Source organism: Orcinus orca, chromosome 16 (genome assembly GCF_937001465.1).
Source record: "Orcinus orca chromosome 16, mOrcOrc1.1, whole genome shotgun sequence".
Taxonomy (NCBI): domain Eukaryota; kingdom Metazoa; phylum Chordata; class Mammalia; order Artiodactyla; family Delphinidae; genus Orcinus; species Orcinus orca.
The window spans coordinates 85,990,506-86,006,452 of record NC_064574.1 but is presented as its reverse complement, the minus strand read 5'-3'; the positions used below and the strand labels follow the sequence as shown (position 1 = coordinate 86,006,452).

At 45.6% G+C, this 15,947-nt stretch overlaps 1 protein-coding gene across 12 annotated transcripts in view; it reads right to left on the bottom strand.

The window, feature by feature from the left end:
- Positions 1 to 14,021, bottom strand: part of GNA12 (G protein subunit alpha 12) — a 126,048-nt gene extending 112,027 nt beyond the window's left edge. For all 12 annotated transcript variants that reach the window (XR_007472272.1, XR_007472270.1, XR_007472276.1 and 9 more), the window contains exon 1: positions 13,590 to 14,021. Coding sequence is in view for 1 of the 12 variants with exons in the window: in XM_004268969.4 (XP_004269017.1) it covers positions 13,590 to 13,901 (312 nt within the window). In the remaining 11 variants the exon portion in view is untranslated. The remainder of the gene's footprint in view (positions 1 to 13,589) is intronic.
- Between the last annotated feature and the right edge of the window lie 1,926 nt (positions 14,022 to 15,947).

The window sequence follows — 15,947 nt, the reverse complement described above, 5'->3', positions numbered from 1 at the left end:
AGGGCGAACTAATTCATGTAGAAGGAGGCTCTGCATTTTGTGCTGCTCCACAGAACACTGTGTCAAATGGGTCCAAGTGTGTCAGAGTCTCCAAAACATCTCCATGTCAAGGAAGCTCCTTCAGTGAGGTGAGCTCCCCGACATGGGAGAAGTGGGAGGTTAGAAACCCAGCAACTCCTAGGCTTGCAGGCGCTAACATCTCACATAAGCCAGTAAGCACAGTGAGCTTCTTCTACTTTCTATGAGGAAATAGAAAGTGATGGTGTCCTTCGGGTACAACTACATTTATGCCTAAAATAATGATCACTTTGCTATTTCCTCTCGTGGCAGAAAAAGAGCCAAACGGATCCGTCAACAAGGGAGTTCCAGCCCCGTGGGCGCCCCAGGCAAGCTCGTACTCCCGAGTCTCCAGCTTCCTCTTCCGCTCCCAAGTCTAGAGTCAACGTGGAGATCAAAACAGGTGTCAGAGATAGATAGATGGAGATCAAAATACTGGCTTTCCTACTAATAAAAGCCAGATGGGAGAGTTTGGTTTTCGATTTGCAGCCAAGTAGGTCTGCTCCCTGGCACAGCTGGACCAACACAGGCAGGGCCACGCCTACAGCTTAGGGCTGAGAACCGGCCCCTGTGGGCAGGCGGCCGGAGCCCACTCCTCCCTGCCCCCTGCAGAGGGGGCAGAGGGATGGCGAGAGAGGCAAAAATACAACTGCATCTGGAAAATGAAAATCCCTCCCGTCAGAGTAAAAAAAACCCCGACGAGCCTACTGAGCGGGTCCAATGAGATAACAGAGAAGGTGCTTTAAACACAAACCCAGAAGCTCCCCACACCAAGGAAAGGTATTACTCCTTCTGGGCACATAAACACACGCGTAAGTATCTGTTGACGTGGCCTCCTGAGAGGATTACTTTTAATGAGACATCTGCTTTAACCAGTCTGTTCTGCTAGTTCTGGCCTGTTTGTTTAAAAACACAGTCCCATTACTGTGTTCTCATCGGCTCATCTCAGGAGTCCCCGCCCCCTGCCCCCGCCTTGTGTTCCACGTCACTGCTCGCTTGTAACAGAGCTTTCAACGTCCATCTACCTAATCGAGTCATCAGACTCCTGGGGAAAACATTTCCTTTCCCCAGCCTAAAACTAAAATGACAGAACTTCGTTTCCTTGAAAAAAACCACAAAAAAACAAAAAATCCCAACACTTTAAGTGGCCACAAAAAGTATAAATAATTTTGGGGTCATCTCCTGTGTGTCAACAATTGTAGATGGAGAACTCAGTGTCAGTGAAAACACAGATTAAAAATCCTGCTGACACGTGTTATAAAAATTCCAAAAACAAACCTCTGAAGCAGCTGTTCCCTTTTACCTGTAAAGGAAACCAGCAGTAAGGTGAGACTTTAATTACTTCCTTTCCTTTCTCGGTAAATGTCAAGTCTTTTGCTTGTAACACTGAGTATCTTGTCTTACAGAGATGCACAAAGATTTACCTTGAAAACGAATGCAATCTGCATCACAGGGCGTGCTGTCAGTGACGGTGGAGCTTGCTACAAGCTTCTCTGCAGTCTAGGTCAGTGATGTGGCCCCAGGATATTTACTGTCACACTAGTGTAGGTGAATCTCATCATACAACCTGTATTCGACTGTATGAATATGAATACAACGTGGTAGCCTCCTTCAGCTAGGCTAGGGCTCCCCGGTCCTGCCAGTGACTTAACCAGGGAAGTCCCCTTTCCTGCCCTGCCCTCCCTTGTGTTTCCCATCCCCACTGAAGCCAACCAGGCAGAGAAGCACCGTGGAAGGAGGACTCGCCATCGTGCACACAGCACAACACAAAGGGCTTGGCCCGGAATGATGGGTGCAGGTTTCCCATGGCCCTAACCTCTCCCCTGGGCTTCCCTGGATATGGCAGGGAACCTCCGTGGCTGCCCCAGAAGCACTCAAGGCCTCGGTGGAACCCACACCGCGCACATCACCAGAACACCCCACCGAGGTAACGACAGTATTAACACAGCACAGGACACAAGTTCTCTGAGTCTGAGCAATCCCTTGGTTTGGAGTTTCTGCTCAAGTTCACACAGTCACTTGACTGCCTAAGGCCTGGGTGTGCTGGCTAACACCAGCGAATGCTCATTAAGGCCGGTGTGCTGCTGAGTCTAACAGGGCCATCTGACGAGGCTGGTGCGTGGCTTGTAGACCAGACAGTAAACTGGATGCCCAGGTTCAGAGCGAAGTGTCAGCTATTGAATACTTGGCCCGTGCTTCCTTAACAAAGCAGGACCAGGAGCGGCTTCCTCCCCTCGGCACCCAGGACAAGGGCCCTGCTGCCCTCCCACTACCTCTATCCTCTTGCAAATACTCTCAAGAGTAACAACTGTTGCTGTTCTGTCCTCTGGATGCTGCACCTCCAGAGCACAAGTTCCAAATGGTTCAGTTCACCGTACCAAGGCAGAAGCGACGGCGTCTCTAACCGACACACTAACGCAGGATGCAAACTATGCCTTCCATTCCATAAACCACATACCTGGACCTACCTGAACATTTATCCTAACGTGAGATAAATATCTTAACGCGCAAAAGAATCATGCAAAAAGATGACTATCACATGGTCAGCAACTATTCTTCGTACCTTGTTCACTCTAAGAGGGCAATGCATTGTAGCCAAGCAGCTGCTCTGTCCAGCCCACTTGACAGAAGATGCAAAGAGGACTCTATTGCTTCTGTTTAACTCCAAACTATAGTAGTTATAACATGAAGTAAACCAGCCTGTCTTTAAGGGACGGCACTGCCCTTCAGGTAATGTAAGTTAAGCATTAGGTCCATTACACAACATTAGCTTCTTTGGTTTGAAGATCACCCTATCATTAGATCTGTAGGTAAGACTTCAGTTTAAATCTTCAGTTCCATTTAAAACCGGTAAGATCCACGTCCCCACTCTCAACTATGTAACAACAAAAAGTAATTACGAGCTGCCAACAGAACACTACCTGGCATCAAGCACAGCTATATCCCAAATCCCACGTGACAGATGACTAAAGGTCAAATACTGCGCCCTGAAAAATAGATTTGGTTAAAATAATCAACATGTCAACCTGAAAGCTGGAGGGGAAAACCAACTGTCCATGTGCTCTGAAACCCCAACAATGGCCAGAGGGCAGTCTCTGGATTTTTTTAACCAATGGAAAAAGATGTTGTTGTTTTTGTTTTTTGGCATTACTAAAGGACCAACCATCTGTGTCCACATGTAAAAGTAAACTTGCTTACTTAAATGCAATTTGCCAAAAAAGCAATAAAAACCCAACTGTTCTTCCAGACCCCAGAAGCACATTTGTGCTTCCCTCTCACGCAAACCCACTGTAGCATCAAGCCCAGAGTGCTGCTTCGGAACCCAAGAAACAAAGATTCTGCAGGTCAGGAGTTTCAAAGTGCTTAAAAATTCCAGACAGCAGGGCTTCCCTGGTGGCGCTAGTGGTTGAGAGTCCGCCTGCTGATGCAGGGGACACGGGTTCGTGCCCCGGTCCGGGAGGATCCCACATGCCGCGGAGCGGCTGGGCCCGTGAGCCATGGCCACTGAGCCTGCGCGTCCGGAGCCTGTGCTCCGCAACGGGAGAGGCCCGCGTACTAAAAAAAAAAAAAAAAAAAAAAATTCCAGACAGCAGTGGAGCCTGCTTCTAAGTCTTCTTCACCTTAGCAAAAAGGTAAATATAATACAGCAAACAATTCTAAAAAAATAATAATAAAAGATTTTTAAAAACCTAACATAACCTTGGTATTCTACAACAAAAGTTCTTCAACTGCAGTCCACAGGGCACATGTAGGCCCACTCTTGGGATTCAGCGTGTCCAGGGAGCTCCTTGAAACTGTATGCACACACACAGATTTCATAGGAAGAAGGTCCAGTTTTCAGCCACAGAGCATCGTGACCACAGGTGCCTAGCAAGCCGTCTCATTACAAGTCCTTGGCACTAGAAAGTTCTGTATCACTCCTACATTCATTCTTTAATACCTCTACTTACTAGAACTCTGTCTTAACTGATAGACAAACGTAGGGCACTGAGATGGTCTCAGCTGTGAGTTCTTCTCCACCTGCTGGACTCCTGCAGGGCCCTCGCAAGCCAGCTCACATCATGCCTCCTTGGCAGGCTTTCCTGGGTACCTCAGCCAGTTAACATTCCCTGCTCACCACTGGGCCGCCTCCCTGCCTCTGCACTGGCGTTGAGTCTGGTTACACTCAGACTGAACACTAGTTACAAGAGCAACTGTCTCCCCAGCTAGTCAGAGTGCCTGCAGGGTAGGGACTGGGCAGGACTTGTCATTAAATATCTGTCTCTGGGCTTCCCTGGTGGCGCAGTGGTTGAGAGCCCGCCTGCCGATGCAGGGGACGCGGGTTCGTGCCCCGGTCCAGGAGGATCCCGCGTGCCGCAGAGCGGCTGGGCCCCTGAGCCATGGCCGCTGGGCCTGTGCTCCGCAGCGGGAGAAGCCACGGCAGTGAGAGGCCCGCGTACCGCCATAAATAAATAAATAATATCCCTCTCCCCACCAGCACAGAGCACAAATCCTTGGATATACGGTCCAAAAATTCTGTTGAATTGAATTCGTTTCAGTGCCAACAAAAGACCACTAATTCTAATAATTTAATTACTCACAAGGTTTTAAAATCATCAATATGTATATATACAAGGAAAGTCTGCCTTTGTGTGGTTAAATGATGCACCCATGCGATTCTGCATTTGATTTCCAGTCCACGTAACAAAGGACAGCTCACACAGCTAACATTTTACTCACCTCTAACTGGATGTAAAAATCGGTTAATTAAAAATCATTCTTGAAATTACAGATGAGGGAGTGGAAAGCACGGTGAGATAAAGCCAAGCTGGTTTAAAGCCTTCCACACATGCACTGAGGCACTCGCTAGCACCAGAGGCGTTATTAAATAATTTCTGAAGCACCAAATACATGAACATTTGGGAGAGCCCACTTGGGAAGTGACAGACTAGCATCTTTAAGGTTATAAAAATATGGAAGCAACCTAAGTGTCCATCGACAGATGAATGGATAAAGAAGATGTGGCACATATATACACAATGGAATATAACTCAGCCATAAAAAGAAACGAAATTGAGTTATTTGTAGTGAGGTGGATGGACCTAGAGACTGTCATACAGAGTGAAGTAAGTCAGAAAGAGAAAAACAAATACCGTATGCTAACACATATATATAGAATCTTAAAAAAAAAAAAAGGTTCTAAAGAACGTAGGGGCAGGACAGGAATAAAGATGCAGACGTAGAGAATGGACTTGAGGACACGGGGAGGGGGAAGGGTAAGCTGGGACGAAGTGGGAGAGTGGCATGGACATATATACACTACCAAATGTAAAATAGATAGCTAGTGGGAAGCAGCCGCATAGCACAGAAAGATCAGCTCCGTGCTTTGTGACCACCTAGAGGGGTGGGATAGGGAGGGTGGGAGGGAGACGCAAGAGGGAGGGGATATGGGGATACATGTATACACATAGCTGATTCACTTTATTATACAGCAGCAACTAACACAACACTGTAAAGCAATTATACTCCAATAAAGATGGTAAGAAAAAAATGATTATAAAAATAAAAAGAGGGCTTCCCTGGTGGCGCAGTGGTTGAGAGTCTGCCTGCCGATGCAGGGGACACGGGTTCGTGCCCCGGTCCGGGAAGATCCCACATGCCGCGGAGCGGCTGGGCCCGTGAGCCATGGCTGCTGAGCCTGCGCATCCGGAGCCTGTGCTCCGCAATGGGAGAGGCCACAGCAGTGAGAGGCCCGCGTACCGCAAAAAAAAAAAAAAATAATAATAATAAAATAAAATAAAAAGAAAGATTAGGTAGTCTTATGGATAATAGTTACAGGAAGTCAAAGCAACTAGTAGATTCAAATAATCCATCAAGGGGGTAGAGTGAGGCAATGAAGTTAAAGAAACAATGTGCTCAAACTCAGGCACAACTGTGATCACGAAGGAAGAGCCCTGAACCTGGAATCAAGGACCAGGAAGATGAAGACGTCTGGTCCGGTTCTGCCAAGACAGAGTAGCTCCATTCCTCCCAGGCCCTCCCCACTACAAGTGAAAAGGCTCTAGAAACAACACAACAAAACACGCATAGGAAAGGGGGTGGGAAGAAGGTGGCAGGCTGCCTGGGACCCAGGACTTGAGGAAAGACGTGGCAGCGAGTCCCCCAGGTGTCCTGACTGTCCCTACCAGCCCAGGATAAGGTGCTGCCAGTGCCTCCAAGCTGGAAAAGCCAAAAGGCAGATGGAAAGAGCTCCAAGAGCAGCTTGTCTCCCCAGCCAAAGGGCCAGGAAAAGGGTGGTCTTACAACAGAAAACGTTTTTGACAACACCCACCCTATTCCAGCCAAAAACCAACAGAAAAACTGCAGAATCGTCCTCTGAGGTTTCAGTGGGGTTGAAAGGGAAGCTGACCTTCCACATCCCCTTCCTGTGCCTCAGAACCAGGCATGTTCCAAGTGGCCCACCACGTCGTGCTGGCAGTGGGGCCACACAGGGACCTCAGCGCCCATCCCTGCCTAGACACACAGGAAGTGTTCCCAACCCCCAACCAGGGCAGTGTTGGGGGAGGGGGAGCTGAGCCTCCACCCCACCCAGTCCCAGAGGGTAGAAGGTGGGGGGGGACTGGGCCAAGTGTCACTTCCGCCCCCTCGCCTTCCCTGGTGTCAGCCAGGCCTAGGGAGAGCCAGAGCTAGAACCCCACAAACCCCTCTGTTTCCACAAGAAACAGAGTCTCAGGGACCCAGAGGTCAGGAACAAGAGCTAGATGCCTATCAACAGAGTCCCAGAAGGAAGGGAGAAAAAGAGCAGGACCGAAAAAGTATGTGAAGAAATAATGGCAGAAAATGTCCCAATTTTGTCAAAAGACATAAATATACAGATTTAAGAAGCTGAGCAAACCCCAAATATAATAAGCTGAAAGAAACCTATGTCCAGACAAATCATAATTAAACTTCAGGAAACCAACGACAAAGGAAAAATCTTAAAATCAGCCAGAGAGACATGACAAGCTTACAGAGGAACAGCAATTCGAATGATTTGATTTCTCGTCTGAAACCAGAGGTCAGAAGGAGGTGGCACATTTTTCAAGGACTAAAAGAAAATAAGTGTCAGCTGTGAGTCCAATCGCTAGCTAAGACATCCTTCAAGATTAAAGGTGAAATAAAGACATTCTTGGACAAGGAAAGCTGAGAGAATTTGTTGCAGGCAAATCCATGCTTAAAGACTGGCTAAGGGAAATTCTCCAAAGAGAAAGGAGAGAGTAACAGGAGAAGGCTAGAACTTCAGCAAGGAACGGACACAGTCAGAATAGGTAAAAACAGGCATAAATATAACAAATTCTCCTATTTCTCATGCATTTCTTAAATCCTATCTGATGACTCAAGTAAAACCATCTGATGTGGTGCTCAAAGTATAAGAAATACTTAAGACACTGATATTTTAAAGGTGGGGAGGATAAGGATTTCCCTGGTGGCGCAGTGGTTAAGAATCCACCTGCCAATGCAGGGGATGTGGGTTCCAGCCCTGGTCCGGGAAGATCCCACATGCTGTGGAGCAACTAAGCCTGTGAGCCACAACTACTGAAGCCCTCGTGCCTAGAGTCTGTGCTCCGCAACAAGAGAAGCCACCACAATGAGAAGCCCGTGCACAACACAGAGTAGGCCCCACTTGCCACAACTAGAGAAAGCCCGCGCGCAGCAACGAAAACCCAATGCAGCCAAAAATAAATAAATAAATATTTTTTAAAAGGTGGGGAGGGTAAAGGGATCTAAATGGAAATAAAGTTCCCACACTTCACTTAAAGCTGTAAAACACAGCTTCCAGTAGACTGGGATAAATTGCGTATGTATATGGTAAGCTTAGAGCAACTACCAAGAAAATGATACAAAGCTTTGATTGATATGCTACTCAAAATATCAATCAATAAAGATGTTTAAATAACCTGCAGGAAGCACAGAAACAGAAGAAACAAAAACAAAAACATAAAATAATAAAATAGGAGACTTGTGCCCTAACATGTTAATAATTACCTTAAACGTAAATCATCTGAATATACAAATTAACAGATCGGCAGAGTAGATAAGAAAATATAACAATATGCTGTCTATAAGAAACTCATTTCAAAACAACAATGTGGGTAGGTCAAAAGGATGTAAACATATACCATGAAAGCATTCATTAAAAAAAAAAGAGTGGCTATGTTAAAATAGCTGATAAAGTAGACTTCAGAGCAAAGACAATTACTAGAGACCAAAAGGGACATTACATAATGACAAAAAGACCAACCCATCAGGAGGACATAATAATCCTAAATGTTTACGTACCACACAACAAAGTCTCAAAATACATGAAGCAAAACCCAATAGAACTAAAGGAGAAATGGACAATTATAGTTGGAGACTTCAACACCTCACTCAGCAACTGATAGAACTACTAACAAGAAAATCAGCAAGGATACAGAACTCAACACCACCATCAAGCAACCGATCAAATCAACATATGCAGAAAACGCCACCAAACAACAGAATACACATTTTTTTTCAAGTACCCATGGAACAGTCACCAACGTAAGCCCACTGAGCATATACCAAGATAGACCATATTCTGAGTCATAAAACAAACCTCAAAAAATTTAAAAGAACTGAAGTCATACAAAGTATGTTCTCTGACCATAATGGAGTCATAGAAATCAGGAACAGAAAGATAACAGGAAAATCTCTCTACTCTTGGAAACTGTAACACACTTCTAAACAATCTATGGGCCAAAGAAGCTATCTCAAAAGCAAGAAAAATACATACGAAACTGAATAAAAATTAAAATGCCACATATCAAAATATGTGACTACAGCTAAAGCAGTGCTGAGGGGGAAATTTATAGCACTTAAAATGTTTACATTAGAAAAGAGGAGAGGTCTCAAGTAAATAATCTAAGTCTCTACCTCAGGAAATTAAAAAAAAAAAGAGCAAAATAAAATCAGAGCAAGTAGGAGGAAAAAAATAATAAAAAGCAGAAATAAATGAAACTGAAAACAGAAAAATCAATGACATAAAAAGCCAGTTTTCGGGGGAAAAAAAATCAGTAAAAGTGATAAGCCTCTAAAATACTGAGAAAAATAAAAAGAGAAGACACAAATCACCAACATCAGGAAAGAAACATAAGATATGACTATTCTCACCTCTCTTAATACTGGAAGTTCTAGCCACTGCAGTAAGGCAAGAAAAAGAAATAAAGGCATACCTAACTTTAGGGAAAGAAGAAATAAGTGTCCCTATTTGCAGATAACATGATGATCTACATAGAAAATCCTGAAGAATCTATAGGAAAGCTCTTAGAACCATTAAATGTATTTGGCAAGGTCACAGGACACATGATTGACACAAAAATCAATCCTATTGCTATACAGTAACAATGAGTATGTGGAAACTTAAAGTAAAAGCACAGTATCACTTACAACTGCTCTAAAGAAAATGTAATACTTAAGTATAAATGTAACAAAACATGTACAGGATCTGTATGTTGATAAGTGCAAAATGCTGATGAAAGAAATCAAAGACAACCTAAATAAATGAGGACATACTATGTTCATGAATTGGAAGACTCAACATAGGAGAGATGTCAATTCTCCCCAAACTGATCTATGGTTTAATGCAAATGCTATCAAAATCACAGCAAGTTTTTTTTTTTAATACAGACAAAAGAAAGCTTATTCTAAAATTTACAATGGAAAGGCACAGACCCTAGAATAGCTAAAACAATCTTGAAAAGTGAAGTGGGAGAAATCGCTTTGATATTAAGCCTACTATATAGCGATAGCAATCAACATCGTGTGATACTGGCAGAAGAGGAGATAGATCAGTGGAATAGAATGGAAAACCCAGAAATAGATCCACACAAACATGCCCACTTGATTTTTGACAAAGATGCAAAAGCAATTCAAAGGAGGAGGGACAGTCTTTTCAACAGATAATCCTGGAACAACTGGACATCCATAGAGAAAAAACAAAAAAATCTCCACCTAAACCTCACACCTTACACAAATATTAACCCAAAATGGATCAGGGGCTTAAAAGTAAAATGTACACCTATAAAATTTTTTAAAAAATAGGAGAAAATCTTTGGGATCTAGGGTTAGGTAAAGAGTTCTTAGACTTGACACGAAAAGCATGATCCATAAACGGAAAAACTGATAAATTGGACCTCATCAAAATTAAAAACTTTTGCTCTGCAAAAGACCCTGTTAAAAAGGATGAAAAGACAAGCTACGGGTTGGGAGAAAATATTTGCAAAACACGTATTTCACAAAGGAGTGGAACCCAGAATATATAAAGAACATTCAAAACTCAACAATAAAGAAACAAGGAAACTAATTACAAAACGGCTAAAAAGTATGAAGAGACATTTCATCAAAGAGAATATACAGACAGCAAATGAGCACAGGAAAGTATCATTAGCCACAGGGAAATGCAAATTAAAATGGCAGTAACATAGCACTTACGCACCTATCAGAGATGGCTGAAATAAAAAATAGTGACAACACCAAATGCTAGCAAGGATGCAGAGAAACTGGATCACTCACTCATACACGGCTGGTGGGAATATAAAATAGTACAGCCACTTCAGAAGCAGGTTGGCAGGTTCTTATAAAACTAAACATGCACCTGCCACACAGCTGAGCAACTGCACTCTTGGGCATTTATCCCAGATACATGAAAATTTATGTACTTACAAAAAACATGTACACAAGTGTTCATAGAAGATTTATTCATAATAGGCAGAAACTGGAAACAACCCAGATGTCCTTCAACAGGCGAATGGTTAAATGGTGTACGGTGGTAAATTCTTACCATGGATACTACTCAGCAATTAAAAGGCAGGAACTACTGATTGTGAACACACACAGTAACTGGGGTGTATCTCTAGGGAATCATGCTGAGTGATAAAAGCCAATTCCAAAAGGTCACATCTTGCAAGACTCCATTTATATCATATTCATGAAATGACGAAATTATAGAATTGGAAAATAGATCAGTCACTGCCAGGTCGGGGGAGGGCGAAGGGTGGCAGTGGCTATAAAAGGCAACGTGAGGAATACTTGTTGTGATGGGAACGTTCTGTGTCTTCACTTTCTCAACGTCGGTATCTTGGTTGTGATATTGTACTAGTTTTACAAGATCTCACCGTTGTGGGGAACTGGTTAAAGGGTACATAGGAGCTCTCTATTATTTATTAAAACTGCATGGGACTCTACAGTTCTCTCAGCATTAAAAGTTTAATTTAAAAAAAAAGATCAGGTTTGGTTCCCAGCTGTGTCACCTATGAATTAGGTAACTGACCTTATGCTGCGACAATACCATTTGAAGCATTACGAAAATTAAAGGCCATATATGAAAAGGCCTGGCACATAGCTAGTGCTTTAAAAATAGCCCGTTAACACGAACTCTATTTGTAGACACAAATATTATTCTGAAGAGTTATTATTCAAATATCTGCTACTAGAGCCACTACAAAGCAATTTATTTAAAAAGTCTCTTCCCAAAGTGATCTGTCCAAATAAAAATGAGGGGAGAGGTAATTATTGGTTTTACAGTGAAAGATGAATTGCTAACTACTCATTGAAATGGTCAAAACAGACAAAGTGAGCTTAATATGGAATTACAATTATTAAAAAAGAAAAAAAGTTGACAAGGAAAATAGGATACTGATTAACAACAAATCTTGTTTCTTGCTGGTAAGGAAGTTAGTAAAAGTTAGTGTCTGTATGTATTGGGAAAAGCTAAGACTGAGTTTTCTAAAAATGCACTTAATACACTGATTTAGATTTAAGATTCTGTTTCTAAGTATTTTCTCTGCCTCCCGAGTTGAAAGAAACTGCGAGTCCATCAGCCAAATCTTATAACCTGCTTGGTTAAGAGGTCCAGAAAAGCCGCAAAAATAAAATCGAGCTCTGTGACAGAGAAAGACAATCAAATGAACTTTACCCCAGAAGATGAGGGGAATTTTAAACACACAGTTAATCCCTTGGATCATACTGGGCACCTAGCCTTTAAAGTTTATGAAGTATTGGGCCAGAGCTCTGACTCACAGAGAGGCTTTTGAAAGAGGTGAAAAGGAAACGGGTGTTTTATCATTCAAATTATTCTCTTCCCGGCAGGATCCTAAAAGAGCTATTTCTATCAAAACGAAATGTTTTACTAACAAATACAGCAAGTGAGAATACTGGTGCGAGATTCCTGATGCAGGCCTGGAAGTCTGGAGCCCAGGGTTCCAGGTCCCAGCGGGGAGCCACTTCATCACCAAGGCCCAGAGCTTCCTCATGGGTGAAGTGAAAGACATGTGCCCATGGGCTGGTTATACAGCCCTTGGCTAAATTTAGAGTTCCTCAGGCACCGCAAGATCTCATCTCCAGAGAGGATTCTGTTTGACAAGCTTCCCTCTACCTCTGTTTTGAGACAACTTTCCTCATACCTGTAATTTGGTTTCCCCAAAATGGGCCATGGAAAGGGCAGGTGAAGGGGAAAGGAAACGGTAGAGGTAAGAAACTATAAGAAAAAAAAAAAAGGAAATGACCCTATTCTAGGTTCAGGAGAGGCTCTATTTTCCCCTCATCAGGTTTCTCCAGAATTCCCTTCTTTGGGGCCCTCTACTACAGGTTCACACAGTACACAGAAACTAGAACCCAAACTTGGTCAGCTCTATGCTTTTTTTTTTTCCTACAAACAAGTAGCAAATGATAAAAATGGAGCAAGGGACAGAAGGAGCACCTGGGGATTAAACACACCTGAGAGAGATGTTAAAAACTGCAACGCAAAGATTTATATCCTAACGCAAACAAAACAGTTACGTGACAATGGAGGAAACCTGAACCGGGCTGGGTGCTTTACCATGTTAAGGAGTTATTAAATTTTCAGGGTTCATAAGGCATCATTTTAAAAAACATAACCACCGTACGCTCATCTGTGAGCTCTGTAAACAAACACCTTCCAGTGAATCTACACAGTGTCTGGGGTTTGCTTCCAAATCACAGTGGCAGAGGTACAGGTGAAACAAGGCGGACGCCGAGTCCATCACTGCTGAAGTTGTGGGGAGGGGCCTGGGTACTTACTGCTCCTTCTATTTCCTCTACTCTGTATATGTTGGAAATTTTCCTAATAACCAGTTTAAAAGGAGAGACGTGCGGCCGGTTTCCTCCCCAGTCTACACCGCTCTTCTGAACCTACTGGGAGGGCAGGGCAAGGACGGCACCCTGAATCCAGGAGGGGCCCTCCCCACCGCTAAAGCCCCCGCGCCTCCGAAGCCCCAGAAGGTGTCCGGCTTTCCCGCTTCCTCAGCCCCCAAATCCCCGAGAAGAGCAGAGGCGAAGGCCACCAGGCCGACGGGGAGACAGGGTGCGCATCCTTGGCCGGCTCCCCCAAAGCTGGGGGCACGGGGCCGCTGCGGCCAGACCAGGGGCAGACAAAGGCGTGGGCCGCGGTGCCGGCCGGGGCGCAGGAGTCCGCGGGGCCGCACCTGCGCGCACCTGGGCGCAGGTGTGCGGGCGGGGACGCGGGGAGAGCGTACCTTAAGGATGTTGTCGAAGATGGTGTCGCGGAACTCGAGCAGCGCCTTCTGGTCGAACTCCCGGCCGTGGATGATGCGCATCTGCTTGAGGAAGGTGGACTTGCCGCTCTCGCCCGCGCCCAGCAGCAGGATCTTGACGAGGCGCCGCACGGCGCGCCGCTCGCGGGCCAGCCCCGCGTCGATGTCCCGGCTGCGCCGCCGCGCCTCGCGCTCCGCGTCGCGGGCCCCGCCGCCGCCCGCCCTGCGCTCGCGGGCCCCGCCGGCCTCGGCCGGCAGCAGGCAGCGGCTGAGGGTCCGCACCACGCCGGACATGGCCGCTCAGGCCATGGACCCCGCGGCGGGCGAGGCGGCAGCCGGCCGCTCCCTCAGGCCGCGTCCGCCGCCGCCGCCGCCCCGAGGCCCGCTCTTGCCCGCCGCTCGGCCCGGCGGAGGGGCGGGGCGACGCAGCCCGAGGCCCAGGGATTGGGCCGGCTGCCGTCCGTCCGGACGGTCGCGCCCTCCTATTGGGCCATGCTACACCGAAAGGCGGGCATCTCTCCGGCCCTGGGGGCGGAGTCGGCGCCGAAAAAGGAGGGACCTTTGGGGTGGGGGCGCTTCTCATTGGGCGCCCGGGCCGAGGTTCTTTCTTTCAGAATGAAAGGGAGGCGGAGTCTTCGAGGAGGCGGAGCGGCAGTACGTTATAACCAATTATAACTGTTCACGTCAATCGCGAAGAACGGACTTAGGATTGGGGGTGTCGCGAAACGGGGCGGGACCAGAAGTGCCAGGTGTACAGAAAGTCTCTCTGGGTTCCCAGACTGGGGTAACCTGTGAGACCCAGAGGCTCCCGGAGTGGACTCGGCGTTGCCCGAAAGCTGGGAAATGTCGATAAGAGGTCCAGCTGCTCGTCTTAGGTTTAGAGAGAAAGCTGTTCTTTCCAGAAACACTGGAGGGGGATGGGCCAAACATTGCAAACAGATGCATCCTTTAAGGGTGGCGTGGGCCTCTGGGCGGCGTTTCTCACAGCTGGCTTATCATCAAAATCACCAGGAGCCCCTCCCCCCCAACCCACCCCGCCAAAGGCTCCTGTAGCACGGATCTGAGATGGAATCTCCTCTCGACCCGTTACTAGTTACATAACCTTCTAGGCAGCTACCCCCACCTCCCCCCCATTTTTAGCTTAAATTTCTTCCTCTATAAAACAGGGGCCATAATAGCAACTACCTCAGATGGTTGTGAAGATGTAAACTGAGAACATGAACTTGTAAAACACTTAGCACCATGCCTAGACCCAAGCAAGTTCTTGATAAGTGTTAGCTGATCTTATTACTAATTCTTACCTATCCCAGATCTATTGGGAGTCAGAACTTCCAGGAAGGAGCTCAGGTATCTCTTAATCTCCAGGAGACTGGTGGGCTTTGGGAGCCATGATCTGTTAAAAGATAAACTAAGACATATTTTAAAAGTTTAAGAGTTTATTTGAGCAAAAATCAATTCGAATAGGGTGGCGTCAACCCAGTTGGGAGCACTTTGCAGCAGGGAGCCAGGAAACTTATAGGGAGAGAAAGTGCAAAGCAAAGGTAGGAAATTATTTGATTGGATACAGCTTAAAGGCTCGTTAGCTGTTTGTGATTGGTTGTCTTTAGCTTACGGTATCCAATTTGGGGATTTGACAAGGTCTCTGAACACATCTTTCACATTTGTTAAGAGGCTAAGGTGCTTGAAATCAACAAGCTTATCTGCGTTGTCTTTTGGTTTCATAACCTTGAAGCATTCACAGGCTTAAATTTTGGTCTGCTCCTGCAGGCGGCCAGGGCATTAGGGACACCTCCTTGTTTAATTAAACAGGTCCTAAAGATCATCCTGTCCAAACCCTCCCTCTCACCAGGTGGATAAAATAAAGACCAGTCTACAAATGACTGACATGCCGTCCCACACAAAGGCCAACAAGAACCCGCTCTGCCTCTAACTAGAGAGGGGTATGCGCAGTGGAAAAAAGAATTCATGAAGGTGATGCCATTCAGTTCTACAAGTAAGTTTTGCATAATCATGAAAACACCAGGCACTGGGGACTTCTGGAGAAGAATCTGAAGATGAAGAAGATGCAGCCTTTGCATCAAGAGATGTTCACATTTTGGTAAGGGAGCCAGGCTGCTCTAGTTACCAGGCAAAGCGCCGACTAAAGGAGTGCCTAGTTTCTGCCATAGAACCGCGGTATTCAAGGATTTGACTCAGAAATATAAACTCCCTCGGGACCTTGAATGCCCATGGTGTGTGGCATTTGTCGATTACTGAGGTGTGAATTTGTACCACTTATGAATCAACACATTATCTAGTACTTTCTCATCTTTCAAAATGATGAAAAATAAAGTCTTGTTT